This window comes from Python bivittatus, unplaced genomic scaffold (assembly GCF_059951505.1).
Source record: "Python bivittatus isolate LINGU-HERP-01145 unplaced genomic scaffold, Pbiv_v1 ctg000120_np1212, whole genome shotgun sequence".
NCBI lineage: Eukaryota > Metazoa > Chordata > Lepidosauria > Squamata > Pythonidae > Python > Python bivittatus.
In genome coordinates this window covers 3,682,189-3,700,318 of record NW_028277037.1, presented here as the reverse complement: position 1 = coordinate 3,700,318, position 18,130 = coordinate 3,682,189, and the positions used below count along the sequence as shown (strand labels likewise).

The 18,130-nt window shown below is 39.3% G+C and overlaps 1 protein-coding gene across 1 annotated transcript in view; it reads left to right on the top strand.

Annotated features, from left to right (window-relative positions):
• CAMK1D (calcium/calmodulin dependent protein kinase ID) overlaps positions 1–18,130 on the top strand; it is a 213,719-nt gene that overhangs the window by 91,552 nt on the left and 104,037 nt on the right. The window contains exon 2 of the mRNA XM_088134853.1: positions 5,672–5,803. Within this exon, the coding sequence (XP_087990979.1) occupies positions 5,672–5,803 (132 nt within the window). The remainder of the gene's footprint in view (positions 1–5,671; positions 5,804–18,130) is intronic.

Genomic DNA, 18,130 nt, shown 5'->3' with positions numbered 1-18,130 from the left:
TACGGGGTGTCTGCATATTGGAAAGGGGAGTAGAGAGACTAGACTAGAGTAAGACCTCCAGTACTACAGTATTCCAACCTACACAGGCCCAAGTGAGAAACCGCTACAAATCCCACATTTTTAGGAGGGTCGAGGGGCGGAGGCTGAAGCAAGAAGGTCCTGCTTTTCTGTTACTGTATAGCGTTGTTTCTCAATCCTGGCCACTTGAGGCTGTGTGGACGTCAACTCCCAGAATTCCCCAGCCAGCAATGCTGAAGATCAAAGTAAACGTGGAAGCTGAAAACCAATAAATCAAACTCCAGAAGATATAAGGGTTCTATTGGCAGCTCAACGTTTTCATAGGAAGTCATCATGATGATGAAGGCAACAGTGCCCATTTGGTTTAACACCTTTGCACAGGCGTGTACAAATGTCTATATATTCAGGCTGTACAGTATTTGGGTTCCAAAGCAAAAAGTTGCTTCAGAGCCCAAAGAGGTCCTCACATTGCACCTCTTGGCAACTGTGTCTTCTCCTGGGATTGTGCTGTTGTCTTCACAACAGCAGAGTGACAGCGGCATTTGGCTTAAGGAGTTGACAGATGCCATGTGCACATTCCCATGTGCTCCAAAGCCCCATTTTGTTTTTGAATCCAGAGCATTGCCCTGCTCTAATATGTGTAGATCTTTCTGTGTGCAGGGAATCCTTCACTACCTGTGTTCCTAACAAAGTTGTCATAGGGCGTGGTCAAAAAAGCCAAGATGGTGGCTGTGATGATGCAGTTGAAGCTCCACCTGTTTGTTATGTGCCTGACACATTAAATGTGCAGAAAAATGGGTGGAGCTTCAGTTGCATTGTTGCAGTCACCATCTTGACTTTTTTGACTGCACCCTGTGGACACTGCTGACTTCTATTCATTGTACACATGTTAACTCCATTAGCCACTGAATACTATGTATGTCAGGGATCCACTTTGTTCATCCTATATCCTACTGCTATAATTATATTGTGTAAATAGATGTTCCAACAGGTAAAATAAGTAATTTCATTAAGTTTCAGTGAATGGTTTTCATTGCATTTTCAGGCACAGAAAGTAATAGGGTAAAAAATGCCTGCAAGTAAGTAACGGATTGCCTTTTGCAGAAATAACAGTGAATTAAATTCATTTACTTCTGACTTTAGTGTCATAGAAATAAATGTAGGAGGGAAAAAGAAAAGGAAAGTAGAATCTTTTTATATACATATACATATTAAGTATTTACTAGATTAGTATTATTCTATGTCACTGAATACCAGCCTTGAAGGTAAATGTTGATTTGGAAATGACTGCATGACACAAATGCTCAGTTCTTGTATAGTGTCAGCCTTACCAGGTAGAACAGACAGGAAACACAGCCAGATAAGCTAATTCTACTTTATTGTAAAGCTACATTAACAGAATCTTGCAAGTCTGAAAGTACAGTTCTTCTGCCGTCTCCTTTACAGCCCAAGAAACTAGGGAGGGTCCCTTCTGAGCCTCTTGCCCCACCCACTATCCGGCTATGGGCTATGCTGTCTCTTATCTGGCCATTCCCTCCCAAGGTCTTTCCCACATGCCATTACATCTAGGCTGGATTCAGGCATCAGGTTCAGCCCTGATCTCTTTAATTATGGTTTACTAAATAAACCACCATTGCCTAGCTTTGGGCAACACCCTATGCCATAAAGTAGGATTTACAAGCCCCAGCAACTAGGTTCAGGCAAGAGGCTATGTCAGAACCAAACAAACTACTTTTTAGCTTGGGATGATGGCTGAACCAAACCTGAAACAAGAATCAGGGTTTAGTTTTTCCTTTATATGTATCTTTTAAAATGTGAATGATTATTTGACATCGCACTGGTGGTGGTGAACACTTCCCCTCCACCCTAAAATCATGAAGGGATGATTTCAACCGCAATTTTCAGAGAAGGGTTAAACCAGGACAATGACTCACACCTCAGTATATAGTAAACAGCTGCCTGACCAAGTATGTTCATACAATGCACAGCTCGCTCATGCATAAGTCTGAATAATGGATCATGAATCAGAAAATGGACAAAACATACAGGCCAGCCATAGGCAGAGAGGACAATTAACATTACACCCTTTCCTGGAAGTAAATTTTATTAGCAAAGTGGGTCTTTTGGGAAAACATGAAAGTTGCTGCACTGCAAACAACATGAAGATATGTGGTTTTACAAAATAGTTGGCGGTGGGGGGAATCAGAAGTTATAAGAGAATAAAAACATCAGAGAGCAGATGAAACAGACTAGCCAGGTTTTGATTCAAAAGGAATTCATCAAAAGAAAAGGAAGATGTTTATACAGATGGGAGAAACAGAGGGAAATGAAGAAACTTAGTCTCTTGTAGCTGCAGCGAGAGTTTTGAAGGGATTTAAAAGAGGAGAGCTGATCAATAAGCCACCATCTAATCAGGATAGATGATATGATATACAAGACCCAACAAAGAGACTGATATGTATGATGGCTCTGCAGGGCTTTGGATTTGACTCCAAAAGATGCTTTGGAGTATGAAGGAATGGGATGTTGGCAACTCCTGAAAACAGCTGGGGCATTTTGTTTGTACCCCTGGAAGCCCCAAGGCATCTTTTTGGAATCAACTACAAAGCATTGCAAAGTCCTCAGATGCAGATGGGGAAAGGGATGGTCAGGTTTGGGCTTAAAATTCCAGAAGTGTAGAAGAGCCGATATGAACTTGAATTTTGTACTTGATAAAATGATGTTGTAGAGAAGGGCAAATGCGAGGTATGGAACTGCTATTGTGCAGCATCAAATCACGAGATAATCATCTTGAGGCTTTTCTGCAGGTAATAACTGAGGATGTGTGTATGTGTGTGTGTTTGATGGTTGATATTTCTCAGGATGGCTTTTGATGGTTCGTGGTTTGCGGCTGTAAGTGTTTGAATACATCCCATTTGTCTGGGTAGTGAACTGGAGAAAACAGCTGAGAGGCAGCTAGAAGATGAAAAAGAGGTCTTGATGTTTTGCAGTTGGAAAGAAATAGCCTGGGAAAGTAGAATCTTATATTTGCTATAGGAGCAAGCTGCTTTATGGACAGTTAATAAATACAGTAAACCCTTGCTTTAACAAAACTTGGTTTAGCTGAGTTTGGATCCAACAGACAATTTTTTCCATTCAATGTCCATTAAATCAGTGGTCTGTCCATTAAATCAATGGTCTGTCCATTAAATCAAAGACTTGTCCATAAAATATGCAGTAGGGGATTGTCTATTACATTGAGGTTTTACTGCAAATGACAGCATTTACAGCATTTGACACAGACAATGTATTTTGACAAAAGTGACATAAATTCAGATTTAATGGGCTTTTTCTGGTGTGGTCTGTTAAATCATGGTTTTATTTTATCTTTATACTTGGCAGCTATCCTAAGTTCAATTTATATATTAATTTTAACAAATTAATCAATAATTGTTACCATTGGTATCCCATCATCCCCCTGGCTTTATTATGCCAGAATTAGGGAAATCTCATTGAATTGAATGGTGGAGAATTTAGGACAGATAACATACTTCATTGGTAACACATTCAACCTGGATGACTTAAAGGGGATTTGAAGGAAACAGTGAGATGAAACACTAGTTATCATGGCCAGATCCTTGTGTCTTGCTTCTTATTGGTCACCCTGAGAACAAAATGCTGGGCTAGATAAGCCAGGTTCTTCTTATGTTCTTAAAGATGTCTGTCTGTATATCTGTTAACTATCTCTGTCTGTCTGTCTGTCTGTCTGTCTATCGTTACAACTTACCGATTTGATAAGTCACAGAGAAATCAAATTATAGTTCATGCCCTGTTTTACTAACTTCTTGCTTGCATTGTTTGTTTTCTCCCTGGATTCAGCCGCGCCCTTCCTTTGACAAGTCATTCCCTTTCAAGACAGCCCTTGTCAGACTCCTGTTGTGTCACTAGACCTGTGTGAATCTCAAAGGGCAAAGCTTAGTCATGAAGGAAAATCCCTTGGAGGTTGTCACAGATGCAAATCGGCTGAGGAAAGGAATGTCAGAAAGTTGTTTGGGGTTAATGAGATACTGATAAAAATGGAAGTGAAGAATTTAAATATAAAATAGGAGGCAGATTAGGTGTAAAGCATCTTTACCCTTTCACAAGTTACTAAAATAAATTTGGAAAAATACTTTTAAGCTGTTTAGCCCACTGCCGGCAAAAGTGTCTATTTGAGAGTCTCACACTCTGATGGGGAAATAACTCCTCCAGATGACCCAGATAGGGAGCCAAGTGCAAGAAGAGTGGATTTTTTTTTCTTTTTCAGCTATTCAGAATTACAGTAGGTGGCCACTAGAAGCCATAATCACACATGACATCAACACCCAATGACACAATTTGGGTACTTTTGTGTTATTTGCTTGATGATGTCATGGTACATTTAACATCACTTGTCCCTCCCCTTCCCATATGATAGTGACTGCCCCTCCCCTCCCCTCCTGTGTGTAGGTGTTGTGTCTACTGTGAGGGTAGGCAGCCAAGGGAAGGCTTAGGAAGTTGTCTCTTTGTGATGAAGCTGTGGGTCATGTCAGATGAAGTTTTGATGGGCATATTTGTCAAATGTAAAGCCAGTAAATTCAAAAGTGTAACAATGTACCCTTTTGCTCTATATCTACATATACTTCTGGGTGTGCTTCTTGTCTATACCTCACAAGGCTGACATCAGTCTTGCAAGTCTGAAAGTACATATCTCCCCCCTTGCCTTTACAGTCCAAGAAACTAGGGAGGGTCCCTTCTGAGACATTTACCATACCCTCATTCCTTCTGTGGACTCAGCTGCCCCTTGTCTGACCATTGTCTAGTCTGTGGTTCTTCCTCTTGTCTCCCAATGTCATTCCCACATACCATTTACACCATTTGTGTATATCTGCATATGCTTGGATGTTATAACAAGGAAGGATGAATGTATGAGCCCCATGGTTGTCCATAGGGGATGGCAAAAATGTCAGTATGGTGACCGTGACATCACCACTGAACCCCAGTCCCCTTTTTACATGCATCTCTCACTCCTGTCAAAAAGGGGTGGGGCTTTGAATGCAGCTGCCATTTTGATTTTTTGACCTCTTCATGGATGCCCTTGATAAGACTGCAGAATACTGTTCTGCCTGCAACATATTGCATATAAATTTAGCTCAAATTGTGGCTTAACTATCCTTTCATAGTGCAATTCCCATGCGCCCCTATTTTAAGCTATTTTGAAATCCAGTGGAACTAATTTCTAAATAAACATACACAGGAATGTCGAATAAAAGTAAAATTATAGTGGAGTCAAGCAAGGGGTGCGAGGTTTCCCCTCCTTTTTTTTTATTCTAAATAAAGCTTAACTTTGTTGTGCAACATTCCTCATTAATATAAAGAAAAACTTATTTTAGGGTAGGTCAAAAATGTAAGTGGGACTGCTGGTTGTAGCACTAATACTGGTGACGTATTTGCATCTGTGTCCATCCTTGGCAATATCCTCTGTTACGTGTTGGGCAACGTTTTTTGGGGAATGAATATAATGTGTGCGCCAATATTTTAATCATGTGGATAAAATTGCATTTGGTGCTGAAAAATAGTGATCGTGATACAAATGTTCTGCTTTCAGTGCATACAATTTTAAATACGTATTTTGTCTTTTTACTTTTTTTTCCAGTGGTGCATTTTCTGAAGTAGTACTGGCTGAAAACAGGAGTACTGGAAAACTTTTTGCAGTTAAGTGCATCCCAAAGAAAGCCCTGAAAGGGAAGGAAAGCAGCATAGAAAACGAAATTGCCGTTCTCCGAAAGTAAGCATTTACAACATCATTTATTTTATTATGGTTCTTTTAACTATAATATAAGGGCCTCAACAGCAGAACTCAGATTGTTCTCTGAGCCCACTTCAGATGAGCCGTGACATCTCCCTAGAGCATCTAGAGAACTGATGATTCATGTGGTCTATTCAAGCAAGTTATATGACATTACTTTTGTTTTTATATTGCAAGAGATGAAGGTATGCACATATAAAAGCTGTGAGTTATTACTTATTTCATCTAATTTGTGTTTTGGTCTACTTGCCTTAAAAATTAGTTCATCATTTAGTCTTGTGTATTTAAATCAATATAAATAAAATGATGGAACAGAAATAGATAGTAACGTCCAACATATTTGGGAAGACAGACATTGGATATGATCTTCTCTAACGGGATAGGGAATGGTCACCCATGTTGGTAAATGTGATCAAGTCTCTGTTTTTTTTGGACAGATTAGTAGGTGAACAGTTTGATCTATGGACAGTTTCTAACCTATGCATGAATGAATAATATTTTTTATCCATCCCAGGAGACTTACAGACCAGGAAGGTTTTCTGATGTCCTTGGATAATTTTCCAAGTTCTAAAAATGCTGAGGCCCTAGTTGATACCAAGAGTTAGGAATTGTGGGGGAGTTAAGAATAGCCATGTCATAAAGTCATCTAATACTTGGGAGGAAGACTAAGACAGATCTGGACAAAATATTGAGACAACACACTGACAACAAAGACATGTATTGTCAAGGCTATGGTATATATTTTAATATATAACTAGGAAAGCTGGATTATCAGAAAAGTTGAACAAAGCATCATTGATACCTTTAAACTGTGGTGCTGGAGAAAATTGTTGAGAATACCCTGGACTGTAACAAGGACAAATAATTCAATACTAGATGAAGTGAAACCAGACTGCTCACTTCATTAATAATGAAGCTGAAGCTTAAATATTTTGGACCCATAATGCAACTATAACTGTTACTTGCAAAAACTGAAGACACTGGAAAAGGAGTCCTTTAGAAGACAAGAAGTAGCTAGCTAGATATTATCACTAATAACTAATATTATCACTAATAACAGCATGAACTTAAAAGAACGCAAAGAAGCCATTCCTAATAGACAGTCCTGGTGAAATGGTGTCTGTTGAGTCAAAAGTAATACATGGCAAAGTCCAATTTGGATCTTCTGACCTTATGGTGAAAAAAAAGTGTGTATGTGTGTGTGTGTATGCTTTTAAATTTTGGGGACAGAATGGTACAAAAGGGACTTCTTCCATCCCATGAGGCTAAGCTTTGAAATAAATTTGCCAAGAGACATGACTCAGGTTGGACCACAAAGTATGCAGATGACACTGCTCTGTGTTCCATCTGATCTGAAGGGTGTGGTGGGAAGGCTGCATTGATGCCCAGAGGCAGTTTATGGTTGGATGAGGATAGGAAAGCTGAAGCTACATCTTGATAAGGTTAAAGTGTGGATTGGCAAGCCTGTTGATTTGAAGGGAAATATGTAACTTGACCTGCAGACACTGTTCTGAAAAGTCAAGTATGCCCCCTGAGGATGCTTCTAGTTTTACTGGTAGTTGAAGGGCCATCACAGGAGAAAGATAAGGATTTATTCTCCATAGCACCTGAGGGTAGGCAAGAACCAACAAATGGGAACTTTACAGAGGGACTTCCAAATTCAAAATGAGGAAGAATTTCCTAAAAGTGAGAGCTCTTAAGCAGTGGAACACCCTGCCTCCAGGAGACATGGGAGCTCCATCACTGGAGGTTTTCAAGGAAAGGTTGAACATTTGTCTGAGGAATCCTGCCCTGGGCAAATGGTTAGACTGGAGGATCTCCAAGATCCCTTCCAAACTATTATTCTGTGATTCTAACAGTGTTTCTTATCAGCTCTGAAAAGATAATCAACTCCTGGGTGTATATGAACAAGTCAGATCTTGCCTTAGTGATTTTTACTTGGATTCCTTCCAGGCTGTATTACTTCAACATACCTTTGCAAGACAGTTTGGAAACTTCTGTCACCATAGCCTTGTGGCAGCAAGGTTTTTGTGAGAGTTAAGCAATGGAATGTGGTAACACCTGTTTTGCACCAGTTGTTTCTTAGCCCCATGTGAAATGCTGGCATAAGCATTTACAATTCTAACCACTTTGGGACCTGGTTGTGTCCATCTGTACAAGTCCATTCATCCATTGACAAACAGACTTATCAGAAGCAGCATCTTTCCATTGCCCGGCTTATATTTGTGGAATATACAATCACCCTTCATGTTGTGTAATTCCATGTATAGATCTTTCCTTCAGCTGGGATCTTATAAATAGTTTTCTGAGAATTTTTACTAATGTTCATTTTTCAAGAGGCAAACCTGTGTCTATTTTTAAGAATGGTTGTATGTATTCATTCATGTTACTTACAGTATATATGAATATCTGTAGGTATGATAGATAGACAGACCCAGTATATACAAACACAAAATATATAAATAATATGTTATTTATAGTTATTATAGTTATTACTTCTTTATTGCTTGTTTATTGTCCTGAGAGAGCCTTTAGGTTACAGAAATCTATTACAAAATAAAGTATTACACATGTACAGTGACAGATACATGATCCTTATGCAAAGGAGGAGACATTTTTGGTGAAGCTCCAGTGAACTTTGTAGGCTTAACAATGACAATTATGACATTATAGCTGTTCTCCCCAACTCTGGTTTTGTAGACAACCCTCAATCTTCTCAAAACAGCTCTTCTAAAACAGTTCTTGAAACCAGTAACTAGGATTATTAACTCCTTCTTTCCCCCAACTTCCACAGATGTTTTCATATGGCTAAGATACAGGCAGAGAGGTGCCAAATTTGCCTGCATAACCAAAACGTTTCTCAAAAATGCCTTAACGCCTTCAACAGACTGCTTGTGGTGATGCAAACATTCAGTTACGCTGTCAGGCCCTACCCTAAATGTCTGACTTCTAAATAAAAACTCTAAATCTCTGCCTGGACAACTGTACAGTAAAAACAAATACCATCTACTCTTACAAGTCATTAAACGATCTCTGGGGCTGTTCTGACTGGGATCTCATCCACCTTTTTATTTTCTAGCAGCATTATAGGGCAGAATCTTTGCTAGCGTTCATCACATACATCTCCCTGAGCCTAGGAATATCTAGTTTCAGATCAGAATCTGTGCTATTGTAATTTAAGTAGGTCAGTTGTTTCAATGGAAAATGTGAAACATGGAGATGGTGAGAAGAAATGAGAAGCAGCCCACTTGATTTCATGTGATTTTGAGCCAGTTCCCCAATAATTTAAAAAATGGCTTAGGTTGGTTGCACATTGGATATATAACCAACCCTTGGCTTCTGTGCTGGAGAACACTTCAAAGACTATATTTGCAATGGGTCTCTTCCACGATGGACTTTTCTCAGCATGAACATTCAGTCAAGAGATGCATAAAATAGTAGTTAAGCAGCTACTCAGTGGGATGAAGCCTTCTTGAAAATTCATTCAGTATCGTTTTCCTCTACAGGAGCTTATTAAATACAGAGAAATCAGGTTTCCTTTGCCCTTGTCATTGTGGCATGCCAACCCATGCCACACTCAGCTGAATACATGCTACAGAGCTAATGGTGGCTTCTTCGAAAATGTGCACATTTTATTTTCAGGCAAGATTCAAGATGTGAACCTTTCACCTCTGCTAAGTAGATATTCTCCAGCCAGCCTTGAGTTGGTAGGAATCTAAACAAACATGGGATTTTCTGTTCCCACCGATGATCACTAGGGAAGTACATGGAATGGAAAATGTGTTTTTGTTTCATACACAAGACATATTGTGTTTTGGAAGCTCTGCCAAACCATTCTGGGTGGGCTGTAGCTTGGCAGTGCCAAAACCTGGAGCATTTTGGTTGTAACAGGTTCCAGCCAAGACAAAATCTGGAGGGGTCTTATGGGAGGTAAGGCTCCCCCTCTTTCTTCTTCTCCTCCACATGGCAGAGGTATATTAGCAGAGGTGTACTAGTCCAGCACTAGCATCAAAACTTCAAACATACCTTTGACCTCAATTTTCCCTGAGAGCAGCCATTCAGGGACCACCTTGGCTCCTTTCCAAGGTACGTGGACTTCCATAACTTTGGGGTTCTATTAGTTGTTTCATATGGTTATACTAACCTTTATGCTCCCCTACACCCATATAATGCTCTTACCCCCCCTTTTAAGATCCTTTTAGATTCTTTTAGTGTTTTATATCTTTTAGCTTTCAAAACTTTTTTTTTATAAACTACGATGTACCTTTTATGCTTTTTAATTGACTGTACCCCACCCTCCTTATTCTGGTTTATGACCATATAATAAAGATTTGATTTGACATGGTTACCACACTGAATCCTGGGTTAACCCCCCAAATGACCACCTTGTTGCTTCTAAGGCATCTCCAAAGTTATGTCAGGTGGTTTCCTCCTCCTACAAAAAGGTTCCTGCCTTTTGTTCTAGGAACATTTTTGTTCCTAATAAGGATAGCAGGCTCAGGTCTATAATGGACTTTACTATCTCAACTATTTTTTGTGGAGTTATTTGTTTTAGAGGATATCGATTGCCTCTATCCTTTCCTTCTTGCAGAAGAGGATGTGGCTCACATCAATAGATTTTCAAGATGCATACTTTCACATATCAATAGTTCCCTTCCATTGTTTCTTCCTTTCCTTTATAGTGGATATCAATAGTTCCCTTCCATTTATCAGTTTAATATTCTACCATTTGATCTCTCCATGGCTCTGAGAGTTTCTTTTTTCTAAATATACCATATCTATTGTTGTGTTTCTCCAAGTCCAAAGTATCATTCTTCCTCTTATTGAGACAACTCTCCTCTAGGTGTGAATGTAGAAAAGCTGTTCCTCTTGATTTGTCCTGGCCAAAATATAACTCCACAATGTTGGATCTCAGCAGCCCTAGTTCACTTTGTTGCTCCTTCTTGCCTGTTGGGAATACTCCATCTGCTGACCCAACTTCCTTTTCATCCATCAATTTTCCATCTAAATCTTGATTTCTTCTGCCCTACAACTTGGAGCATCTGATTCATACAGAAGAAATTTCGTTGGCTCCTTGGGAGCCTTCCACAAGGGATTCTTTAACCCCATGCAATATCAAACCCATCACATTTTGGCTTTTCTTCTGCATTTGAACCAGTGAGTCTTCTTTCTCTCTTCAACTAAAGCATAACTTGTGACCATCTCCTTTTTTTCCTTCACTGGGCAGCCCTCCTCCTCCTCCTCCTCCTCCTCCTCCTCCTTCCTTATGAAGCATTTCAGGAAGTGCTTAGAACCCCTCTGCCTTTTAGCATCCCTGCCTTCTCACCTGGAGCCCCTCCCTTGTTTTCTGTGTTAATGTCAAAATCCTTCAACCCACGGCTACAATCCCAATTCACATCTTTTCCTGGAAAGTTGTGTTTGTGGTAGCTTACTTAGACCACATATTTTAAGTGTATCATCAGCTTCCCTCTCAAAGATTAATGTGACTCAACCAACTCTGCATAAACCTTATCTTAGTGGGGGCTTTAAAGATGTCCAAACTGGCAAGGCATGGTAACTCAAACATGAACTCTTTGCTCAGTGGAGGTGTAACGGGATGCACACATGCATTGGGTGCAGTGGGGGTGGTTTTTCAAATCCTTCTCCCACAATCCTTCCTGCCCCTTTGAAAAAAAGACAAAAAGCAAAGGCAAAATGGAGTTGTTTCTCCTCCCCTCTTTAAAAAGCCTGCATCAGAGCGGCATTTTCACACTTCTGATTGGTTCTTTCGTATCCAATTGTTGCAGGCTTCCAGTGTCTCATCCATTTACCTGAATTGATCGATCCGGTTTTCCTTGAACCCATTCAGCATCTGACTCTCTCAGAAGTGGGTTTCCTTCTCTACTGCAGGAAGGTAGAAAGTAGAGCGAGGGGCAGAAATACAGCCTCATGGATCTTGCCTGTATTTTCTTCACTTTCTCTAATGATGGAAATTTCCTAATCTGTTAAATAACAGTATATTGTGGCATCCAAATTGCAAACTGTGATTTGTGATTCTAGAATTGAAAGTAGCCATTGAGGCCCCTGAGTCCATCATCCTGCTGTTTACAGGAATTAAAACTGAAACATCAGTTGGCTATCCAGCCTCCACTTGAATACATCCAGCAAATTCCAGCTGGACTCTGCTGTCCAGTCATTTAGATATTTATTCTATGGCCCTCCCTGGAATGATAAAGGACAGATCTTGACTTGTAAATGACCACTTATCCTTGTAAATTATCCTTATAAATGACCACTTGAAATGGAGTCTGAGTAATGCAGGAGGGCTATTACTTCCTGTGATTTGAAAACTATACTTCTGTTGATGCAGCTTAACATTTTATTACATTTTATTCTATTATTTTCAGCCCACTTCTTTCAAGAACATTTTGAATGTTCTCTTTGTCTTCTAAAGTATTAACTACCCCACCTATTCTTCAATCATCTCCTAAGAAACCAAGATTTCAAAGCAAGCTCAGACTGATTAACCATCCTTTTTTCAGGAGCACTTAATCTTCAGTTTCTCATTTCAGCCATTATTGCAAAGTGTAATTTCATGAGATAGGAAATCTCATGTGTACTGGTTAAAGGCACAGGCTAGAAATCATGAGTTCTAGTCCTGCTTTAGGTCTGAAACCAACTGGGTGACCTTGGGCCACTCCCTCCCTCTTAGCCCTAGAAATAAGGGAGCCTGACAAAACACTTCTAAAAATGTTACCAAGAAAACTGCATGGACTTGTCCATGTAGTTACCAGGAGCTAACAGACTTGAAGGCACACACACATAAACATGGAAGGGTTGTTAGACTGAAAATGTGATGTCTGAACCGTATCACTGATCGCTAAGATTCACGTTGGTTTAGGAAAATGTAAGAATCAGAGATGTCCCTCTAGATTTAGGCCATTCTCCCCTCCCCTTATCCATCCTTCCAGAGAGTTCAGATCATTTGCTTCTACTTTAATTAATTCCAGTTCCCCATAATGTCCAAACTGGAAACTATATCGAATATTAACTTTAGTTATATAGCCAAAAACTATCATTTGAAGTTGGCTTTTCTGGACAGTTTAGGTTATCCAGTTGATTGGTCGAGATGATACAAATTAGGGTGATCACAAGGCAACATCTTCAAACTCTTTTCTCAGCCAAGAGCAAAGAGGGGGGTAAGAGGGGAGTGTACAAACTAAGGAACAATAGTCATATTTAATCTAGTTTCTTTTAATGTCTTGACATAGCTATTATCTCACTCTCTACATTGTACTAAGCCATGATTTGTTTTAATCATGATTTTTTGAACAAGCTTTAATAGCCTGATTACAATATTTTTAAAAATGTATGAACTACAACAGTCTGCATTGTACATTGCACTGACCAAAATCAAACAAACCACATTATAGTTTACTGCGACTGAGGAACCCAGCCATTCCTTTAGCAGTAAGTGTGGCCCACCAGACTCTGTTCTGTGTGTCAGTGTAACAAGGTAGACCAGACTAAGAAACCAGTGCCATGTAGGTCAGTACTACTTTTATTGTAACAGCTATAGTAACAAAATCTTGCAAGTCTGTATGTGCTTCCCCCTCCCTCCCTTTATCTTCATGTGAACTAGGGAGGGGCTTGTCTGAGATGTTTTCTCAAGTTACTTTCTTGGCTTGGGCTCAAGCCCTTCTTATCTAACCATTGCTTTCTTAGAAGCTCTTCCTCCTGTCCCTCAAGGCCATTCCCTCTGTACTCTGCGTCGTGGCCTTCAGAGCTCCTCTAAGCTGAGTTTATTTTTTGCCTTTTTTTTTTTTAAAGTTTTAGGGCAGGTTAAGGAGCATTTTGTATGTCTTAACATTCCTACCCCCTCCCAGAAATGGTTTTTGGACTGCAATCCTAGCACAATGTACTCCTATATCAGCTTCCTTTGTTTCCAACTTAAAGAATATTTTTGCATTTCTTAAGCGATTGTAAAATTATTTGGCTGGATATATTTGAGCCACAAATATTTGTTTGTAATAGGTCTTCGTTTATTTTTAGATTCCCTTGTCTTTGTAGCACTTCCTTGAATCTTGTTACACCATAAATAAATGGTTTAACCTATTTCTACAGATAAAATGAAATGAATCACTTGAAATCTTAAAGGACACTTATAACATCCTAATCGAAAACAGCTTCAGGCTGCTTTAATCTAATATGAGACTAGACAGGAGTAATACATAAGATATGCTTTAGACAGCAGAGATATGCTTGATATTTAATATTGGAGACCTACAAAATAATGTATTTGTACAGCAAATACTATAAGCTCCAAAATCCATAAAGTGCATAATGTAATTTATACTGTACATCATTACTTTCTCTTAAGCTGGCTTATTGAATATGTACATCTATACTTATACCTTGTATCCTTGTTTTAATTACTAACATGATCCCATGTTTAAAAATAGCATGGCATTGTAAATACAGAACAGTTTGAAAATATCTTAGGTGAGACAAACCCAGATGGGGGTGTAACTGAAGCGGAGATCAATGGGAATTCCCTAGCTGGGAATGAAAATGGAGAGCAAGTTAAGAAAAGCTGCACTAAAACAAGTGAATTGGGACAATCAAGAAACCATCATGGGCATCAGGAGGAAAGCATGAGAATTACATGTTCACAATTAATTTAGCAAGTACCTATAGTTCTATACCCATAGGGCTTCTGCACAACGTTACAGCGATGGTCACCAATGCTGCCTTTCATTTCTATATGCAAAGGCTCTTTTTGGCAACATGCTATTAGGGATTGCAGTCATACAAAAGAGGGAGGGTCTTATAGGACCTACTTGTGCCATAGGTTGCAAGTTGTTACTACTGCATTAAACAAAATGTACATGGTCGACCCTACAATATGGGAAATGGATGACCTTATGTGTGTTTTGGCCAGTGGTAGAACTAATAATTCTATTTAGTCTGTCTGCTGTTTTACAAGCATAATGATGCTGATATAGACCTTGCTCAATGAGAAACATTGGGCCAGTTGTTTGTTGTCTTAAGTCACTGCTTTCCTTGAAAGCTTGTGGCAGATTTACAGCTTGGCTGGAGCATCGAACATCTTCAGCTGTTATGATCCAAGAAGAGTATTTAATTTGGGGTGAGTGTCTGATGTTTGCATGCGACCCTCTTTCTGCATTAAAAAAAAAAAAAGCAGATGAACTTTGAAAGAGGCATATTCATTTACTTTTCCTTGTGGGATGATAATCTATCATCTTTATATACAGGATTACACCAACAGCTCAGCTCAGTAAGCTTCACAGAATTTCTGACTCGGAAGAGCCTATAAATCATGTGAGTAAATAAATATGTGAATAAAATAGAAGTATCATAAGTTATCCTAGAATACTGAGCTGTGCTGATGACAGTAGTAGAAGCAATGGAGCATAGTCTACAAACCAAGATCAAAGCCCACCAGATACTGTGAGGGCAGAGTAACATCAACAATTAAAGTCCAGCTAAAATAACAGAGACAATATTGTACATTCCGAGGATCAGACCTAGAACATAGGTAAGGGACAAGTCAATGATGGAGAAGGAAAGACTATCACAGCACTCTTTCCAGTACTTTACTGATCTCTGATGGAGGTCAGAAATGTCAAGAACCATTCGAATACCTTGGTCTTCTGGAATCCATGACTGAGCACAAGTCTCCTCAAAGGAGTTACTATTATTCCCAAGGAGTCCAACCACTGAGTCTTTCATGCCTGCTTGTCCTCCATGCTTTCACAGACCTGGAGGTTGGTTCAGGGTCAGAGGCATGAATCACAGGATCTGAAGAAGTATCCAAACCTGAACCAATACAGAGCTGGAAGGGGTTTTAGTTGGGGTGTTTCAGGTGAGAGACCATCCATCCACAGATGTGCCCCCTTCCTCTGGTGAGGATTCCCACAGAGAATCCCAGCAATGCAGTAATGTCATTCATCTACTTTAGCAGTTCCGTGGATAAGAATTAAAAAGAATAATGCCTTAGATTCTGCTAGGAATTAATTTGGGTATTTGGAGGCCAGTGGACACATGTCAGGACAAACAGAAGCTAAACATACATACAAACAAACAAACAAATCCAGCTAATGTTTGTTCTTCTGCTGGCAAGGACATGAGCAGAAGTGGCCTTTGCTTTCTAACTGTAGGACATGCCCAAGAGAATCTCCTATATTTTACTTTTAATTGTTTAAAAGCCAATCTTGCTCATAAAACCCCAGAGGCTTCTTTCCAGGAAATTCCTGAAATGCCTATGTAATTGTATATATGCCCAAGTGGGGAAAATCCCCATTGGCTGGTTGCTTGATGGGCTGCATCAGAAGGGAAGAACATCATTACAGCCCTCCCACATCTTATAGTATGAAAGGATCGGAAGTAGAAGAGGGATTTAAAACTGACTTGGAAGTTTCCAGAAGGGACCCGAAAGCTTAGTAGTGCATGCTGAACCGGAAAACAAAGCAGAGGCTACGATCATTTCAGCAGGTCTGTGTTAGCTTTTGAGTCATCTGGCGGAGAAAAAGAAGAGCTTTGGAGCATGCGACGTGAATGTGGCCCCTGACTTCGAGTCTTTAAGCAGCTGCATCTTCTCCCAAGACTACAGAGTAGCTCCTGGGAGCACACTCCTAATTTTTAAATATGCTCAACAGCCTTATGTTGCCCTTTCTCCTAGTATCTAATCAAGTGTTCTTATGCTGTTTTGTTGCATAACTTTTATTAAGATCATCAGATCTAATTGATGCCAGTCGGTGAATTAACCTCATGCTGAAATGTAAGTTAAATAAGGCTTTGGTGCTTAAAGGCTTCACTGTAGCTGCATCATGACCTTTATGGTTCAAATATATTATATATTTCATGTATGCTTATTGTTTGTTAATGATAGAGGTATGTATCTTTTTTTTCTAAGGACTACTTAGTAAAAGCGTCTGATCAAATGAAACAATGATATAATCACACTTACAATTTAGGGTTTATTTGCTCAATTTTCATTAAAAGGCTGGATGTTGTAGCCTCTGCAATAATCGAACAGACATACAGAGAGGATTTATTTAAATTAGAATAATGGATTCTTAAAAAGCAATTACTGATAGCCAATTCTGGTACTTTCTTCTGATTTCTTGTGAGAATATTATTACCTATGTAACTTAATCAGGACAGCCATGTTTCTGTTTAATGTGATTGTTGATTAACTCAGTGGGCTAATGTGCCCAAAAAACTAAAAGCAAAAAATTTACAAAATTTACAAAAATAAACTTAATTTTAAGTTGATCATTTTGTCAGATAGAGATTGCACACTGCCATTTCTTCAAGGGACCAAAATGAGTTTGAGGGATTTTCCTCCACCAAAGGAGGGGATTAAAATCTCAGTTTAGGTTAGCCCACTGGGATTCAAATATGAGCACTGTAAACCTTTGGGTAAGGCTCATAGAATCCTGCTATCTTATGTGTCACATAAAGCCTTAAATCTAAATTAAAAACATTCTGTAGAACCTGACAGTAGAATAGGCTGAGGGCCATAGAATCTACTGCTTTAACTAGCTACATGATGGTATATTCTCATCTGACAGCTTTCCAGTTGGGTTGCAAGCAAGCCTTTAACCTTGTCAGATTCCAGATCCAAACTGGCAAAGTTGCCCTAACTACGGACTGATGAAAACAAGCTGCAAAGCCTGAACAGTTTGTAGATCTGCAAAGGCTTTGATTTAGCAAGATAAGCTCAGCTTTTGAGCAGTGTCTTTTAATTGACTGTAAAAAGCTGGAATTGATTAGAGAAAAAAGGCAATGATAGGAGATCTATCTTCAAAGCAGAACCAAGTTAAGTTTAAAATATTCCTGATAGCAGCAACAGGATTTCCTGTACTTTTCTTTCTACTTTGTTAGTGTGGCTCTATGAATGAGTCCCATTTCCAGCAAAGTTTAGGAAGTTCTACTTTCTGTAGGTGTTCTTCAAATAAACTTATTTCTTCACAGAAAATCTGGGAAATGTTCCCTCCGTGTCTGTTGCCACCTAGTGACAAAACAGGATAGTTCAGTAAAATAAGGTTGAGGATGTTCCTACAGTTGGCCATCAGACTGAAAAAAAAAGTGTGTGTGAGGGGGAGTGATACTGAAACTGAAACCTTTGTTGGATCTTGAATTGCTGGGACGATCAATACAGTAACATCAGCCTGGATTTCCTGTGGTCCCAGAATTCTTTTCTTTGCTTCTTTCTTTGCAAAAATCTCTATAAATGTCATCGAAAGAGATATACTAGGAATATAATGGCAAATAATGTGGCTTACGTCCAAATTTTCTACA